Source organism: Salmo salar, chromosome 19 (assembly GCF_965601325.2).
Source record: "Salmo salar chromosome 19, fSalSal1, whole genome shotgun sequence".
NCBI classification, from domain to species: domain Eukaryota; kingdom Metazoa; phylum Chordata; class Actinopteri; order Salmoniformes; family Salmonidae; genus Salmo; species Salmo salar.
This window is the reverse complement of record NC_138309.1, coordinates 50990001-51007566: the sequence shown is the minus strand read 5'-3', so window position 1 is coordinate 51007566 and position 17566 is coordinate 50990001. Positions and strand designations below refer to the sequence as shown.

Sequence of the window (17566 nt, the reverse complement as noted above, 5' to 3'; positions counted from 1 at the left end):
AAAAGTGTTTTGGCATGGACATTGCCAAAACACTTAGGGATTCACCATTTTAAAGTAGCGAACTAGGTGGGCCTCCTTGGGTGAAGGAAGGATCATATGATTCCATCTGGGTCATCAGGAGGGATCAGACAATGAATTATACTTGTGAGCAAACATACCATAACTATAGGTGGCAGTAAAACGCCATCCTTGGCTTTATACCTTTTCAAACGACACTCTGGAGTCTAGACTAGTCTAGATGGCAGTATACACCCTTTCAGTTTGTTGTGCCTGTTTACTCCTCAGGTTGTCATTCCTTCCTTTCTGCAGATCCAGCACCAATCCAGATCCCGGGTTCCAGTACCAGTCCCAGCACCAGACGAGGCACAGAGGAGGGAGCAGACCAGACCTTCACCCGGAGTGAGTGGACCACAGGTAAGTACTACCATTGACCTCTGGGTCTAGGGCTCCCTTGTGTGTCTGATTGCTCCTCAGTTTGTCCTTCCTCCCCTCTACAGACCCAGGTCCCGACCCAGAACCTGCAGCAGCCCCAGTTCGCGGTTCCTGTTTTTTCCCAGTTCCCAGCACCAGAACCAGCACCTCTGGTCTCCAGTCCCAGCCCCAGCACCAACACCAACACGGTTCCCAGTTTCCAACCCAGACACCAACTGTTCCCCACCTCCAATAAAAGGACACAGACAGACCGGCAGCCACTCCACCAGACCAACCACTCAAGAAAAAAAATAAAAACTGAAACAAACACTATCAAATGAAGACGGACGGACGGACGGACAGTAATAGTTTGAATTTTGGTTAAACGTTTTTTTTCTTCCTTTTGTAATGAGGCTTTTTTTCTTTTCATTTAATAACTGATTGATTTATTGACTTAGCATTTATTGAATTGATTGAATATGTTGTTTTAAACTTTTTAACTTGAGTACCATTTGAATTATGTATGACTTATGCATAACCAAATAAAACAACCTTTAATGGTTCAGTGTTTGTCCTGTAGTCACTGCCAGTTTAAGTTTCACGTTTTAATGTCACATGCACAAGTACAATGAAATACCTTTCTTGCAAGCTCTAACCCCAACAATGCAGTAATCAATAACAATGTAATACTAAAATCAGCAAGGTAGAACAAAAACAAAATATAAAAATAAGAAATAAGAACACAATAAAGTAAGTAAGGATGCTATATAAATGGGCAGTTCCAGTACTATATTTACCATGCGCAGGGATACTGAATCGATAGAGGTAGATCTTTTTTTATTTTTTATTTCACCTTTATTTAACCAGGTAGGCAAGTTGAGAACAAGTTCTCATTTACAATTGCGACCTGGCCAAGATAAAGCAAAGCAGTTCGACAACATACAACAACACAGAGTTACACATGGCGTAAAATAAACATACAGTCAATAATACAGTAGAAAAATAAGTCTATATACAATGTGAGCAAATGAGGTGAGATAAGGGAGGTAAAGGCAAAAAGGCCATGGTGGCAAAGTAAATACAATATAGCAAGTAAAACACTGGAAGATTTGTAGTAGAAGAAAGTGCAAAGTAGAAATAATGGGGTGCAAAGGAGCAAAATAAATAAATAAATAAATACAGTAGGGGAAGAGGTAGTTGTTTGGGCTAAATTATAGATGGGCTATGTACAGGTGCAGTGATCTGTGAGCTGCTCTGACAGCTGGTGCTTAAAGCTAGTGAGGGAGATAAGTGTTTCCAGTTTCAGAGATTTTTGTAGTTCGTTCCAGTCATTGGCAGCAGAGAACTGGAAGGAGAGACGGCCAAAGGAGGAATTGGCTTTGGGGGTGACCAGAGAGATATACCTGCTGGAGCGCGTGCTACAGGTGGGTGCTGCTATGGTGACCAGTGAGTGGAGATAAGGGGGGACTTTACCTAGCAGGGTCTTGTAGATGACCTGGAGCCAGTGGGTTTGGCGACGAGTATGTAGCGAGGGCCAGCCAACGAGAGCGTACAGGTCGCAGTGGTGGGTAGTATATGGGGCTTTGGTGACAAAACGGATGGCACTGTGATTGACTGCATCCAATTTGCTGAGTAGTGTTGGAGGCTATTTTGTAAATGACATCGCCGAAGTCGAGGATCGGTAGGATAGTCAGTTTTACGAGGGTATGTTTGGCAGCATGAGTGAAGGATGCTTTGTTGCGAAATAGGAATCCGATTCTAGATTTAATTTTGGATTGGAGATGCTTAATGTGAGTCTGGAAGGAGAGTTTACAGTCTAACCAGACACCTAGGTATTTGTAGTTGTCCACATATTCTAAGTCAGAACCGTCCAGAGTAGTGATGCTGGACGGGTGGGTAGGTGTGGGCAGCGATCGGTTGAAGAGCATGCATTTAGATTTGCTTGCATTTAAGAGCAGTTGGAGGCCACGGAAGTAGAGTTGTATGGCATTGAAGCTCGTCTGGAGGTTTGTTAACACAGTGTCCAAAGAAGGGCCAGATGTATACAGAATGGTGTCGTCTGCATAGAGGTGGATCAGAGAATCACCAGCAGCAAGAGCGACATCATTGATGTATACAGAGAAAAGAGTCGGCCCGAGGATTGAACCCTGTGGCACCCCCATAGAGACTGCCAGAGGTCCGGACAACAGGCCCTCCGATTTGACACACTGAACTTTGTCAGAGAAGTAGTTGGTGAACCAGGCAGTCATTTGAGAAACCAAGGCTGTTGAGTCTGCCGATAAGAATGTGGTGATTGACAGTCGAAAGCCTTGGCCAGGTCGCTGAATACAGCTGCACAGTATTGTTTCTTATCGATGGCGGTTATGATATCATTTAGGACCTTGAGCATGGCTGAGGTGCACCCATGACCAGCTTGGAAACCAGATTGCATAGCGGACCGGTGGCCCCACACATCGACTCTGTACTGCTACCCCCTGTATAAAGCCTCGCTCTTGCTGTTGTTATTTTACTGCTGCTTTTTAATTATTTGTAACTTTAATTTTTTTTTACTTATCTATTTTTCTTAACACGTTTTTCTTCTTAACTTCTTAAAGCATTGTTGGTTAAGGGCTTGTAAGTAAGCATTTCACTGTAAGGTCTACACCTGTTGTATTTGGCGCACGTGACAAATAACATTTGATTTGAATTGAGTTTAACTGATATGTGGTAGTAGTGCCCTATCAATTGAATGTATATAGAGGACAGATCAGAGTGATAGCGGGTGTTAAACCTTTAATGGGTAAATATTAAGCATGTCCTGTATTTTGATCAAATTTGGTCATGCTTGGAGGCAGAGGTCATTAGGATCATATCCAGCAGTATGCTTTGCAAGTGTTAATTTTTACATTTCAATTTCAGTCCTTTAGCAGATGCAACTATCCAGAGTTATTTAGTCAGTGTATTAAACTAAGGTAAATGAGATCTAAACTGGGTGGTTAGAGTCCTGGATGCTGATTGGCTGAAAGCCGTGGTATCAGACCGCATACCACGGGTATGACAAAATATTTATTTTTACTGTTCTAATTACGCCTGAAAACAGTTTATAATAGCAATAAGGCACCTCTAGGTTTGTGATACAATATAGCCAATATACCACAGCTAATATCAGAACTCAGGATAAGACTCAGATGCAGACAGCTAGAGTCACAGATGTTTATTGACCCAAACAGGGGGCAGGATTAAGACAGGTCAAAGGCAGGCAGAGGCCCATAATCCAGGGCAGAGTCAATAAGGTACAGAACAGCAGGCAGGCTCGGGGTCGGGACAGGCAGAGGTTCGTAAACGGGTCAGAGTCAGGCAGGTACAGAACGGCAGGCAGGCTTGGGGTCAGGGCAGGCAGAATGGTCAGAACCGGGGAAACAGAACTTGAGAAAGCAGGGAGACGGGTAAACACGCTGGTAAGACCAGGCAAACAGAGAACACAGGTATAAATACACTGGGGATAATGAGGAAGATGAGCAACACCTGGAGGGGGGTGGAGACAAGCACAAAGACAGGTGAAACAGATCAGGGTGTGACAACTAAGGGCACTATGCATTGTGTTGTGATTAAGAACAACCCTTAGCTGTGGTATATTGGCCATATAGCACATCCCCTTGTGCCTTATTGCTTAAATATACCACAGTCATAGCAAATAAAAAGATTGCTACCGTTACCGAGAATGTTTTAGTTAAGTGGGCTACTTGCAAGTATATATTTGTATTAGAAAATACAAAATACTTGTATTCTAATTAAACTCTTACAAAATATGCTACATGAATTATAGTTCAGGCCAATGAAATGCAAATTACAAAATAGGTATTGAAGATATAAAAAATATCAAATAAATGTAACATAAATACTGCCTGTTGTTGGCACTAGCTACCTACACTGTAAATATGTAACAGTTTACTAACCACTGTGGTTCTAGTAATGCACTGTACCTTCTAGAAATACAGCATGTTACTGTAGTCAGCTGTTCCAGTAATATGCTGTAAATGTATGTTACAGTAAAGGTCCTGTATATCTAACGTGATTTACTGGCTACTGTGCTGCCAGTAATTTACTGTAAAAATTCCAGGACATTTTTTACAGTGTGGGTTCGCTGTTGAAAGTGAAGCTGCGAAAATGAAGAAGGAAAGTGGTTGGGGAGCGGTTTAGGAGTGGTTCGGGTTCAAAGATTGACACGAATATTCCATGGTGAGAAGAGATGCTGTTTTTTTAGGAGTCACTTCCCAAACATATTAAAGGTGCTGAACAGTCATTATGAAAAGTACTTGTTCTCTCATGTCTACCAGGAAGTTTGAAAAGACAGGCTGAGTGGGCGGGGAGCTTATATTCATGAGCTCGTCTTGACTGACATGAGCTTACCTTATTTGTTACGAGTTATTTACCTCTAATTCCTTCTACCAGTATTATTATATATATATATATTTTTTTTAACCTTTATTTTACTAGGCAAGTCAGTTAAGAGCAAATTCTTATTTACAATGACGGCCTATACTGTCACCATCATCCTATGCTGTTTATTTTCTTTATAGCGTCTATAATCAATTTGGAGATGTTATGAACAACAAAAACAACCTATTCTAATGTATTTTAGAATATCTAATGAGGGAATTACATTTAAATTGATGAAAGGTTTATTTTGAGTGTTTTTATAGCAGAAGAGATCCCTGTCCCACTACCCAAACACCACTAAAGTGAAGTGGGTCAGTACTATAAATTAGATTTTCACAAAATATAAATGCTGTTTACATGAATGGTTATTATATTTCAAAACACTCCAAATAACTATTAATTTTAACATCAAAAGCTAGATTGTTGAATTATTAAATCAAATGTTATTGGTTGCATGCACATACAGTGGCAAGAAAAAGTATGTGAACCCTTTGGAAATACCTGGATTTCTGCAGAAGTTTTACATTAAATTTGATCTGATCTTCATCTAGGCCACAGCAATAGAGAAACACAGTCTGCTTAATAAACTAATAACACACAAACAATTAGACATTTTCATATCTTTACTGAACACACCGTGTAAACATTCACAGTGCAGGGTGGAAAAAGTATGTGAACCCTTGGATTAATAACTGGTTGACCCTCCTTTTGGCAGCAATAACCTCAACCAAACGTTTTCTGTAGTTGCAGATCAGACCTGCACAACGGTCAAGAGGAATTTTGGACCATTCCTCTTTACAAAACTGTTTCAGTTCAACAATATATTATGGGGTATTGTGTGTAGATTGATGAGAAAGGTTTTTTGTAATCATTTTTAGAATCAGGCTGTAACGTAACAAAATGTGGAAAAAGTCAAGGGGTCTGAAAACTTTCCGAATGCACTGTATGGATAGAATATGTAGTATATCTGAAGAATATTATATGTACAGAAATAGTTAAATAGGATGGCCTTGACTAGAATACAGTATATACATGTGAAGTGGGTTAAACAGTATGTAAACATTATTAAAGTGACCAGTGATTCCATGTCTATGTACATAGGGCAGCAGCCTCTATTGTGCATGGTAAAGTAACCAGTTTGTATCCGGCTAGTGACAGTGACTAAGTTCATTGACCGAATGACAGCCTTATCATTCAAATGCATTGTTTCATATGTGCTGTGGTTTTTGATGGGGGTCACCTTGATGGGGTCACCTTTTTTTGAGTGTTAGTTAACTTCCAAAATACGGATCAAACCTGAGTGTGTTTTGTGATATTTTATTTGTATTGCCAGAAATAAACTATTTTTTGTATTCTTCCATGCAACCCTTTTTAAATTTCCTTGATGATAGGTCCTGCACCAAATGACTGATGTATTATAATAATTGATTATGCTTATGCTGTATTAATAGAAGGGGAAGGTTATAAGACCCTCCCCCACTACATTTATAGGGTCCTGGACCACAGATTAGCAACATATGCATTATGAGGTTTAATACTGTTCCACAGTTCTTTTCTAGTCTCTGCCTCTTATAGAAACGGTCTGAGCAGATGTGTGAGGCATTGCAGTCAAAACAGGGTGTCTGTGAGAAAGCACCTCAAGGCTGAAAGAGATACATAGACACAGAACCCTGCAGGTGAGTAAATAGATGAGACAAGTCAGACATACCACTGTAAGCCACACGGGAATGGAAAATTACTGCTGAGCCATTAGAAAACACTGGACTATTGTTTTCTCCTGCACGTTTGTATAACTGTATATGTATGGGCTTGGTCTCATGAGTAGAAGGTGTTGACATAGGCAGTTACATCACTAGGGGTTGACTGCAAGCATATTAAAGCAACTTTGACCTGTTTTATTTTGCAGAACTTACTCTGAAACATACGCGCCATTGTCAACTTCTGTCTGCAATTGCATTAATAAAGGTTTAATTGATTTACTTAAAGAAGATATTGTCTGATTGCTGATTTCACCAGTAAGCCAATGATTGACAAGGAACAAGGAACCTACCACAACATTTTCCATCTAAGATCCCTGACCACACACACAACAATGATGTCACACGAATCAAAACCGTTTTTCATGCAGAGAACACATTCAGCAACATCCCACATAACATTTGTTGTGATTGGGTAAAAAATAAACATAGTACAGTACACTCAAAGACAAAAGTCCCACTAATGATGACTTCACCCTACACTACCTCTTTGCAATGCCTTTGTAAACATTCCTATTCCATTTTACTAACAGGCACCAGAAGGTGACAAGACTGTGGCTATTGGTGCATTCAAGACAACTGAGAACCAATCATTGTGGTGTTTTTTGTTGGATTGACCCATGCGAACATGACCAAAGGCAGGTTGGAACGGGAACCAACATTGCCACAATTCTAAAGCTATAATGCCTCCAACTAGCCTGGTGATGGCTAAGCGTTGGGGAGAAGCAAATATAGAACATTTGAAGGCGACTTCATAAAAAAAACAGCATTACCTTTGATTACATGGTTTATGTAAAGTTCATGCAGTCGACATGTATTTTTTTTTCTCCCCATAATGCAACACACTTTGAAAGGCGGTGACCAATGAAAATGACTCAAGTAAAAGTGAAAGTCACACAGTAAAATACTACTTGATTAAAGTCTAAAAGTATTTGGTTTCAAGTATCAAAAGTAAATGTAATTACTAAAATATACTTAAGTATCAAAAGTACAATTATAAATACATTACAATTCCTTATATTAAGCAAACCAGAGGGCACAGTTTCTTTATTGTTATTTTTTTATTTAAGGATAGGCAGGGGCACACTCCAACACTCAGACATCAGTTACAAACAAAGCATTTGTGTTTAGTGAGTCTACCAGATCAGAGGCTGTAGATGAGCAGGGATGTTCTCTTGATGAGTGTGTGAATTGAACCATTTTCCTGTCCTGCTAAGCATCCAAAATAGAACTAGTACTTTTGGGTGTCAGGGAAAATGTATGGAGTAAAAAATACTTAATTGTCTTTAGGAATGTAGTGAAGTAAAAGTACAAGTTGTCAAAAATATAAATAGTAAAGTACAGACACCCAAAAAACGACTTAATTAGTACTTTCAAGTATTTTAACTTAAGTACTTTACACCACAGCCTCACAGGCAGAGTCAAGACATGGTGCTGATTGAGTGAGCTGGACATCAGCTGAGGGCCAAGTGTGACTAGCACTCTGATGGAGGTGTGACTGCAGGAGTGGCAGTGCTCAACAATCGACTCCTCGTCTGACCTACACTGCCCTCTGTCACATTACTAGTGGAACTGCACAGGAGGACAGCTGGAGAAACGTCTAAGCCCCCTGACCACAGAGAAAATAGTTGCTCATTATCTTTTGAGGATTTTTCTTTTAGACTTTTACCCGGTTTTTCCTGTAAAATCAAATGTGTGTTCTTGTAGCTTATGGAGATCAGGAACGAGCCTGACGGAGGAAGAGAAGCTGTGTGCGGACACTGAGGTCTTACTGTCGCAAAAGATTTGAATCACTGCTCGGATAGACTTAAACAGAGACAAGAAATTCATGTAAAACAGAAAATTCATGTAAAACAGAGAACTATCATTATTTCAGACCACAAAGTGTGTAGTATTCTAGATATTGTACAATCAAATTGAAAAAGTGATTCCATCATGAAATAATAGAACAATTGCAGGTTGCGGACATGACAGTAATAAATATGAACAGCACTGCATTACCAAAGCTGGTATCACGTGCCGCATTTCCATTGAGGATTTATCCCAGTGTTTTACCCAAAAGGCTCAGACTTTTCTGTTTCATCTACACGGACCGGCACCCATGTTTCGCTGGGCCATGGTTCCAGCGGACTTTGTGCCAAGGCAAGACCCTGAATACTTTTAACCTTTCATTTACACAACATTGACGGACTGTGAACTTTAACACCTCACAAAGCAACAGTCTTGAATGATGCAGAGGTTGTTGATTCTGCTCTCCCCAAGTCTTTAATGATACAGAGGTTGTTGATTCTGCTCTCCCCAAGTCTTTAATGATACAGAGGTTGTTGATTCTGCTCTCCCCAAGTCTTTAATGATACAGAGGTTGTTGATTCTGCTCTCCCCAAGTCTTTAATGATACAGAGGTTGTTGATTCTGCTCTCCCCAAGTCTTTAATGATACAGAGGTTGTTGATTCTGCTCTCCCCAAGTCTTTAATGATACAGAGGTTGTTGATTCTGCTCTCCCCAAGTCTTTAATGATACAGAGGTTGTTGATTCTGCTCTCCCCAAGTCTTTAATGATGCAGAGGTTGTTGATTCTGCTCTCCCCAAGTCTTTAATGTCAAACTCCTGATGGAAAAACAGTAACACTAGAGCTTACACATCAACATAAAACACTGGCGGGAAAAGTCTCAATGGAAAAGCACCGTTAGTAGACGATACAACTCTCTGGTGTTATCATGGAAACAGTCTAATAGCTCCCCAAAGCAACACTGACCCGCTGTGACAGGGTGGTGTTAGCTCACTCTGTGAATGTGGATCACAATAAGTAGGCATAGACTCTTAAAAACATCCCTCTCCCCTCCCTCCCCTCTCCCTCGCCCTCTCACTCTCCCTCTCCTCTCCATCTCCCCCACCCTCTCCTCTCTCTCTCCCCTCCCCCTCCCCCCTCTCTCTCTTCTTCTCCCCTCCCTCCCTCTCCCTCTCCCCCTCTCTTTTCCCTCTCCCCTCCCTCTCCCCTCTCCCCTCCCTCTCCTCTCCCTCTCCCCTCCTCCTCTCCCTCTCCCCTCCCTCTCCCTCCCTCTCCCTCTCCTCTCCCTCTCCCCCTCCCTCTCCTCTTCCTCTTCCTCTTCCTCTCTCCTCTCCTCTCCTCTCCTCTCCTCTCCTCTCCTCTCCTCTCCTCTCCTCTCCTCTCCTCTCCTCTCCTCTCCTCTCCTCTCCTCTCCTCTCCTCTCCTCTCCTCTCCTCTCCTCTCCTCTCCCCTCCTCTCCTCTCCTCTCCTCTCCTCTCCTCTCCTCTCCTCTCCTCTCCTCTCCTCTTACAAACCTCTCCCCAACTCTCCTATTCCCCCTCCCTCTCCCCCTCCCTCTCCTCTCCCTCTCCCTCTCCCTCTCCCTCTCCCTCTCCTCTCCCTCTCCTCCTCCCTCTCCTCTCCCTCTCCCACTCCCTCTTTCCTTCCTCTCCCCCCCCTCCTATCCCCCTCCCCCTCCCTCTCCTCTCCCTTCTCCTCTTGGGGCAGTTTGAGACAAAGCCTTGTAGAGGGCTGGATTGGGGTCAGGATGGTGTGCGAGGGGGCCAGAGGGTTATTTTGGGAGGATCTATCAGCATCCCTGGCTGGAGCTGCAGAGTGTCATGACACGTGTGGTGGATATAAAACACACACACACACACTTCCAGCCGACACAGCATTCCACTATTAGCAGACGGAAACCAGTCCCCCTCCCCATCTCTCTCTCTCTCTCTCTCTCTCTCTCTCTCTCTCTCTCTTTCTACCCCCTTCCCTCTCAATCCCCCCCCCCCCCCCTCTGGGTGGAGTAAGTGGGCTGGGTCACAGAGGAAGCATGTCAGACCAGTGAGACATACACATACACATACACAGAGCAGTTGGAAGAAGCAGAGAGACATACACTCCGTGTGCAGTGTGATTCAGCGTGTGTGTGTTACTGAGTAGTGATGGTAGCAGAGGAGGTGGTGGTCACTCTCTCAGGAGGGGCTCCATGGGGCTTCAGACTGCAAGGAGGAGCAGAGCACCAAACACCACTGCAGGTGGCCAAGGTACAACGTGTGTGTGTGTGTGTGTGTGTGTGTGTGTGTGTGTGTGTGTGTGTGTGTGTGTGTATGTGTGTGTGTGTGTGTGTGTGTGTGTGTGTAATATAGAGTGGGGTATGGGAAGATCGTGGAGTAACAATTGCAGGAACAGCTGTTGTATATAAATGGTGGTGTGTTCTCTCCATGTTGTATGCTACCTGCCTGCTGTCGCTTCGGCCAGGTGGGTGCTAAACATTGGTAGAAGCCATTGGTAGAAGCCGGCAAGTTACCCCCTCTCCCCAAGCAATGTAGAACATTTGAGCAGCTGGACAAGTTCTGTAATGCGTTATTATTATAATCATTAATTAGTGGTCGCTGAGTAACCTTTCCTCAAAACCAGAGTTCTGTTGTCATGGTGATTGGGTTTTAGGGTCTGTGGGTCATGGGCTGATCCTAATGGACACATGATCTGTGACCTTCTTGGTGTTCATGTGTGTTTCATCTCTGTGTTTTAATGTGTGTGTGTGTGTTTGTGATAGGAATTATTACAGTATGTTGTCTCTCTCAGTGTAGTTAAGACAAGATTATACCACTCTAAAAGCAGAGGAATTGACGGCATGTTCTAAGTGGACACACACACACAAACACACATACGCACGAGCGCACACACCCACACTCACAGAAACACGTTGGTGTTGACGTGGCAGAATGCATTTAATCTAATCAGAAAAGATATTGTAGAAATCTGGGCTGCATGTAGGGCTTCCGTGTGGCACAGCGGTCTAAGGCACTGCATCTCAGTGCTAGAAGTGTCACTACAGTCCCTGGTTCGATTCCACGCTGTATCCCAACCGGCCTTGATAGGAAGTCCCGTAAGGCGGTGCACAATTGGCCCAGCGTCCTTAGAGTTTGGCCAGGGTAGGCCATCATTGTAAATAAGAAATCTCAGGGCTGATGGATAAATGTTGTTGCCATCAAGATTATCCTTTGTGGCTCAGTTGCATGTGCTTGTGACACCAGGGTAGTGAGCTTGATTCCCAGGACCACATATACGTAAAATGCATGCATGACTGTAAGTAGCTTTGGAAAAAGCATCGGCTAAATGGCATATATTATATTATGGCTGAGATACCTGTGAACCTTTTAACCCCTAAACTGCTCTGCAGCTGACACTGAACTACCAGTCCGTCGCATGTGTGCTATTCTATTCTATTCTATTCTATTCTATTCTATTCTACTCTACTATATTCTATTTTCTTCTATTCTCTTCTATTATATTCTCTTCTATTTTCTTCTCTTCTATTCGCTTCTCTTCTCTTCGATTCTATTCTCTTCTATTCTCTTCTCTTCTCTTCTCTTCTATGCTCTTCTACTCTATTATCTTCTATTCTCTTCTATTCTATTCTCTTATACTCTATTCTCTTCTACTCTATTCTCTTCTATTCTCTTCTATTATATTCACTTCTCTTCTCTTCTATTCTCTTCTATTTTCTTCTATTATATACTCTTCTATTCTATTGTCTTTTACTCTATCCACTTCGATTCTCTTCTATTCTCTTCTATTCTATTCTCTTCTATTCTCTTCTATTAAATTCTATTCTATTCTATTCTCTTCTACTCTATCCTCTTCTATTCTCTTCTACTCTATCCTCTTCTCTTCTATTGTATTCTCTTCTATTCTATTCTCTTCTACTCTATCCTTTTCTCTTCTATTCTCTTCTATTATATTCTCTTCTATTATATTCTCTTCTATTCTATTCTATCCTCTTCTCTTCTATTCTCTTCTATTCTATTCTAGTCTCTTCTATTCTATTCTATTCTCTTCTATTCTAGTCTCTTTAATTCCATTCTATGAACCAGGAGTGGCCAAACCTCCTCATACAGGTAATGCAGGATTTTGCTCCATAACACCTTTCAGCTTAACAAGGTCCTGATAAGGAGCTAATAAGTAAACTACATTAATGTGTGATAGATTAGGTGAACGCCTGCAGGAGGGCAGTGCTCCAGGAGGGCAGCGCTCCAGGAGGGTTGGTCACCCCTGGGGTAGTAACTGAGTGAGAAGACTATAACACAAAGGCCCTCCACCGATATAACTGTTCTATCGCCATTGCCAGACAGTCACCTCTCCTTTTATCTGTAGTTACTGTGTGTGTGTGTGTGTGTGTGTGTGTGTGTGTGTGTGTGTGTGTGCGTGCGTGTGTTTAACTATACTTGTGGGGACCAGAAGTGTTGTTAGTCCCCACAAGGTCAAATGCTATTTCTAGGGGGTTTAGGGTTAAGGTTAGAATTAGGGAAAGAGGATACCTAGTCAGTAGTACAACTGAAATGTTTCTTCCACATTTAACCAAACTCCTCTGAATCACAGAGGTGCAGGGGGCTGCCATAATCCACATCCACGTCTTCGGTGCCCAGGGTACAGTGGGTTAACTGCCTTGCTCAGGGGCGAATGACAGATTTTTACCTTGTCAGCTCAGGGATTCAATCCAGCAACCTTTCAGTTACTGGCCCAACGCTCTAACCACTAGGCTAACTTCCCCTAAGGTTTTCAGGTTAAGGTTAGGGTTAAGGTTATGGTTAATGTTAGGGTTAGGACTAGGGTAAGGGCATGGGTTAGGGTTAGGTTTAGGGTTAGGGGTTAGAAAAAATAGTATTTTGAATGGGACTGAATTGTGTGTCCCCACAAGGTTAGTTGTACAAGACCGTGTGGGTGTGTGTGTGTGTGAGAGAGAGAGAGGCCATTTTTCCATGGCCTGCTCCAGCTCCTCTTAAATGAGCTATTCTGATCCTGCGGACCTCTCTACTCCCAGCTGGGCTTATCTGAGGCATGTCTGCCCTCCACATAATCACACACACAGTCTCTGGTGCCGACCGGTAGAGGGGAAAAGCGGCGGGTAATGTTCATGCTAATGCTAACCAGGCTAATTTGACCTAACAGGTACATATTACTCACCATATAAAGTGTGTAAAAGGCTACATCCCTGGTAAGCTGCTCTGATTGTGGGTTTGTCTAGGAATGTGGCTGGTTCTCCAGCTGAGGTTTATTTTGGGGTGTATGGGCAACACATGGTGAATGTGAGGCATGCCCTCTGCCCACTGTGTGTATGGGGGGAGGCAGCTGTCAAATCCCCCCCCCCCCACTGCGTCTTCCCACAGTGGCTGGGCATGTGTGTGTGTCTCAGTGGGGTAAGGGCGGCTTAATGTCTGTGAGGTAGCAGATTATGTGTTCTCTCGACAGGGGACCTACATTTGAAGAACAAACCGTGTTTGTGTGTGGTTGGTTTGAGAGTGTTATATTTGAGATGTTCTATGTGTCATCTGTCCACTGTTCTTTCTTTCTTTCTTTCTCTCACGCTCTCTCTTTCTCTCTCCCCCTATATATCTCTTCACCCCCTCTCTCCATCCTGCCTATTTCTCTCTCTCCCCCTTTCTCTCCACCCCTCCCCTCTCTCTCCCCCTTTATATCTCTTCACCCCCACTCTCCATCCCGCCTATTTCTCTCTCTCTCCCCCTTTCTCTTCACCCCCTCTCTCTATCCTCCCATTTCTCTCTCTCTCTCTCTCTCTCTCTCTCTCTCTCTCTCTCTCACTCTCTCTCTCTCTCTCTCTCTCTCTCTCTCTCCCCCTTTCTCTTCACCCCCTCTCTCTATCCTCCCATTTCTCTCTCTCTCTCTCTCTCTCTCTCTCTCTCTCTCTCTCTCTCTCTCTCTCTCTCTCTCTCTCTCTCTCTCTCTCTCTCTCTCTCCCACCTATCTCTCATGCTTTCTGAGAGACCCATGTATGTATAGGGCTTTGCTTCCACCCCTCCACCCTATTGAGTGATGGATAACTTCATGACATCATTGCCTAGTTTGTACCGCTCTTCAGACTCCCCCCTCCCCTCCATAGCCCTGGAGAGATGATGTCCTCATAACATCAATAGAAACTTGCGCTGGTCTTTCCCTACTAGCACTGACTTTGCTGATAGCTACTTTATTGAGGGAAAATTTACTAACTATTATTGTGATATGTTGTTGTCTCACCTAGCTATCTTAAGATGAATGCACCAACTGTAAGTTGCTCTGGATAAGAGCGTCTGCTAAATGACTCAAATGGAAAACATTTAAACCTCAGAAGTGAGTTGTTCAGCTTTTGTCTCCCCCTAGTGGCTCTATGACACTTCTCCCCACCTCTCAGGGCTCTGAAGGGATCTGGGATTCCATGCTGCTGCATTGAGGCTGTGTGTGTGTATGTTATTGTGTGTGCTGTGTGTTGTAGGTGCGACGGCGTAGTAAGGCATGCAGGGCCGACCTGAGGGAGGAGGATGAGTTGGTTGCCATCGGCGACCATGTGTGTGCAGAGCTCAACCACGCTCAGGCAATGATGCTCATCGACTCCCATCGACACACTCTCAGCCTCAGGGTCAAGAGGTCAGAGCATACAGGCATACACTCAACCTCAGGGTCAAGAGGTCAGAGCATACAGGCATACACTCAACCTCAGAGTCAAGAGGTCAGAGCATACAGGCATACACTCAACCTCAGGGTCAAGAGGTCAGAGCATACAGGCATACACTCAACCTCAGGGTCAAGAGGTCAGAGCATACAGGCATACACTCAACCTCAGGGTCAAGAGGTCAGAGCATACAGGCATACACTCAACCTCAGGGTCAAGAGGTCAGAGCATACAGGCATACACTCAACCTCAGGGTCAAGAGGTCAGAGCATACAGGCATACACTCAACCTCAGGGTCAAGAGGTCAGAGCATACAGACATACACTCAACCTCAGGGTCAAGAGGTCAGAGCATACAGACACACTCTCAACCTCAGGGTCAAGAGGTCAGAGCATACAGGCATACACACCAGTGCAATTCTACACAATGTCCTGCAATGTCCTGCAATCCTACACATTTTGCCATGTCTTATGCCTTGTTCTTATGCTATCTGAGTAAATCAAACATTATAACAAAGTCAATCGAGGCCCAAAGCCATGACATTTTTGCAATGTTTGATTCTCCCTAACTGCCTAGTTTTTAGTGATTGTTAGTTTCTCCATTATAAATCCTACATACTTTACATCTGGTTTTAGTCATTTTAGTTTACACTGAAAACGTTTTACCATCCGGCAAATTACCTCCCCCATCCAAAATGTTTATTTTCTTTTTCCATTTCAGTAGTGGCAGAGGTTTTTTTTTCAGTGGCGGCCACGATTTAGTCCCGGCAGTGTGCCACTGCTAAATGCATTTAGGGGATACACTGTACACATACACTAGACCTATACAAGTAGACAGTAGAATAAGCAACGCAGACACACACGTACACACACAGCCTGGCTATCTCATTCTCTTTCTGCCTCCAGGTCTGGGTTCCACTCTGTGGTCCTGCCGGGTCGGATACACACAGCCTGGCTATCTCATTCTCTTTCTGCCTCCAGGTCTGGGTTCCACTCTGTGGTCCTGCCGGGTCGGATACACACAGCCACACACACTGACGGGCCGGCCTGCTTCACCCTCACCTCCCCCCCTGACAGTGAGGCCTATTATGGAGAGACGGACAGCGATGCGGACACACACACACACATACACCGCCGCCAGCGACACACACCTCCGGATGCGCGCTCTCCCGGTCGCCAGCAGGAGGAGGAGGAGACTTCGGAGATAAGCGGGTACGAGACAAGAACAAAATAGAATCATCCCCAACCTTGTTGGTTTGTACTATGACATCACCATGACCTGCCCAATCCCTCTCTCTCTCAAGGTATGAGAGCGCTCCAGATGGGGGGGTTTCCCTGCAGGGGACCTGGGAGCAACTACCCACACTGGGAAATGGGGGGATCCAACAGTGGGAGCAACCAACGGGATCGAGAACAGGGGGGTTTCAACCTGGAGTACCACGCAGGGAGGTGGTCTACCAACCCCAACCCCCGCAGGCCCCGCCAGAGTGGACCCACCCAGCCCGGCCCGTCCTACACCATGCGCAGGGGGAGCCGGTGGTGGGAGGAGAGGTGGAGGGAGAGGGAGACAGTGGGTTCCAGGAGGCAGGGGGGAGTTTGGTTCTGGCCTGCTCACCCCTGGTGTCTCCAGAGCGGGCTAAAGGAGCCATGATGCTGGGCTCCAGCTCACAGATGGTTCCCATGGTGGGCGCCCAGCTGACCCCACTCAGTGATGAACTGTCTGCTACGTACAAGGAAAAGGCCCGGCAAGCCAGTGAGTACACTATACCAGATACCCTACACACTATACACTATACACACTACAGCCTACATGTGAACTCTTCAGCTGCTTTGAACTGTCTCTGCAACACCTGTGGGATTGTCTGTTAGTGTCTGTGAGTGTGTGGGAGTAAATGTGTCTGGTTCAGGGCTTGTAAGTAAGCATTTCACGGTAAAGTCTACACTTGTTGTATTCGGCGCATGTGGTAAATAAAGTTTGATGTGATTTGAGAGAGGGGGATATTTCCAGTTGCTGTCTATCTCATGAATCAAGGCCTCCCTCTCCTATTTCTGTCTCTCCTGTCAGTATTCTAAGCCCTGGTCTCATCCAGAGTATTTATGGTGGGACAGCTAGCATTCTCCTCTGGCCTTGACGGACACAACTGACCTCACATTTAGTGATCCCCACAGCTGAATATGCCATGGCTGATGGGAGGAGAGGGGATGGGGGGGGGACCTGATCAATTATACCCTATTCATTTGTAAATCAGGTTTCAACTCCATGTCAATAATGGCATTCTTCCCATGCAGCTAGACATAGGTATCTGACCTGCTTAGATGACTACATGAATCTATTAACTCATGAATGATGTAACTTTCCTCACAGCTGTCTACCTCATTCTGAACTATAGCAGCTGATGGTGATCCCTGGCACGGCGTTAGCCTGCTGAGCTGAAGTCTTCAGGTTTCAGGCGAGGTTACATCTTGGACAGAGAGACAATAGTGACAGTGACTGTTGACTGAGGGGACAGTAGAACTGCCCTTACTCACATCACACACACACACG

The 17566-nt window shown here is 44.2% G+C and overlaps 1 protein-coding gene across 1 annotated transcript in view; it reads left to right on the top strand.

The window, feature by feature from the left end:
• Window positions 1–10375: 10375 nt before the first annotated feature.
• The window catches only part of LOC106578927 (synaptopodin 2-like protein), a 13895-nt gene continuing 6704 nt past the window's right edge, over window positions 10376–17566 (top strand). The window contains exons 1-4 of the mRNA XM_045702387.2: window positions 10376–10619; window positions 14846–14997; window positions 16003–16233; window positions 16326–16774. Coding sequence (XP_045558343.2) covers window positions 10518–10619; window positions 14846–14997; window positions 16003–16233; window positions 16326–16774 — 934 coding nt within the window. The 5' untranslated portion in view covers window positions 10376–10517. The remainder of the gene's footprint in view (window positions 10620–14845; window positions 14998–16002; window positions 16234–16325; window positions 16775–17566) is intronic.